Source organism: Buceros rhinoceros, unplaced genomic scaffold (genome assembly GCF_000710305.1).
Source record: "Buceros rhinoceros silvestris isolate BGI_N320 unplaced genomic scaffold, ASM71030v1 scaffold22656, whole genome shotgun sequence".
NCBI classification, from domain to species: domain Eukaryota; kingdom Metazoa; phylum Chordata; class Aves; order Bucerotiformes; family Bucerotidae; genus Buceros; species Buceros rhinoceros.
In genome coordinates, this window is record NW_010418410.1 from 13,752 (window position 1) to 15,111 (window position 1,360).

General features: G+C 60.5%; 1 protein-coding gene across 1 annotated transcript in view; it reads right to left on the minus strand.

The window, feature by feature from the left end:
- NOTCH1 (notch 1) overlaps positions 1 to 1,360 on the minus strand; it is a gene marked incomplete at its 5' end in the record, with an annotated part of 16,057 nt that overhangs the window by 13,194 nt on the left and 1,503 nt on the right. Inside the window, 2 exons of the mRNA XM_010138548.1 lie at positions 417 to 530; positions 969 to 1,114. Coding sequence (XP_010136850.1) covers positions 417 to 530; positions 969 to 1,114 — 260 coding nt within the window. The remainder of the gene's footprint in view (positions 1 to 416; positions 531 to 968; positions 1,115 to 1,360) is intronic.

Consider the following 1,360-nt stretch of genomic DNA (forward strand, 5'->3'; position numbering starts at 1 on the left):
CTGTGCGAGCGGAAGCGTGAGGCCAGCAAACAGGAATTGGCTCAGCAGAATCCCCCCAGTCCCTCGGCCTCAGCTCGCTTTTTCCAGCACAAGCATCATGGCAGGAGAATGGGGCCACCAGCAGCACTGTCCCCCCAGGGCAGAGGGGTGTGAGTGAGGCGGTTGGCTGCTGCTGCCCTGGGTGTAGGGTGGGGGCAAGCCCCCACCCTACTCCGGCTGACCACTTCCCAAAGCTCCTCAAAATTTCCTCAAGCTGTGCTGCAGCACGGGGAGGTGGAGCCGCGGCCGTGGGCAGCCCCATGGCAGGGCAGTGCAAGAGGACGCTTGCGCCCTTGGAGCTGGAAAGGACCAGTTTGGTGTCACAGCTGAAGCAGCAGCCCCGCACAGCTGGAGGGCACGGGGTGCTCCCCCCTTACCCGTGTAGGGCAGAAGGCAGTTACAGGTGTAGCCGGCGACGTCGTCAATGCACGTGCCCTGGTTCAGGCAGGGGTTGGAAGCGCATTCATTGATATTGGTCTGGCAGTTGGGTCCTGCATTAAGAAAAACAGGTAAAAGCAGCTGTGATGGAGGTGTGCTGGTAGGAGGGGGCTGAGGTGGGGACGTGGTGACGATGGCAACAGCCCACCCATCGCCCTGAACGGGCCTCGTGCTCTACGATCTGGCAGTTGGGTCCTGCATTAAGAAAAACAGGTAAAAGCAGCTGTGATGGAGGTGTGCTGGTAGGAGGGGGCTGAGGTGGGGACGTGGTGACGATGGCAACAGCCCACCCATCGCCCTGAAAGGGCCTCGTGCTCTCAGATCCAGCCGTGGGCACCTGAACTCTCTACTGGCTGGCTGTACTAGCACACCTCCCAGCCAGACCTGGGGTCTCCAGCATCTCTGCAGAGAAGCCTCCAGCCCATCTAGCAGTACAGGGGTGCCCACCCACAGCAGCCACCCTGGTCCCAGTGTGGGGGCTGCACCCTTACCACTGAAACCCTCCCTGCAGGTGCAGATGTAGCCGCTGGTCATGTCCTTGCAGGTGCCACCGTTCATGCAGGGATTGGATTCACACTCGTTATTGTTAATGTCGCAGTTTGTCCCACTCCAGCCTGGGTCACAGTCACATCTGTAGCTTTGGGGGAAAATCAGGGTATAAAGCACACAACCTGGGCTGACCTGGCCCTTCTGGCTATGCCAGCCGTCATTTATCCGGCAAACCCCGGCTCCTCACCATTTCCCCCCAGGGGAACATCTCCCAGCTTGAGCACAGAGCACGGATGAGCACCAGCACAGGGGACAGCTGCTCGCTTTGCCTCTACCCACGACTTTTTTGAGTCCCCCATTGGTCCCAGCAGCCCCCCAGCAGCTCCCGCACCCG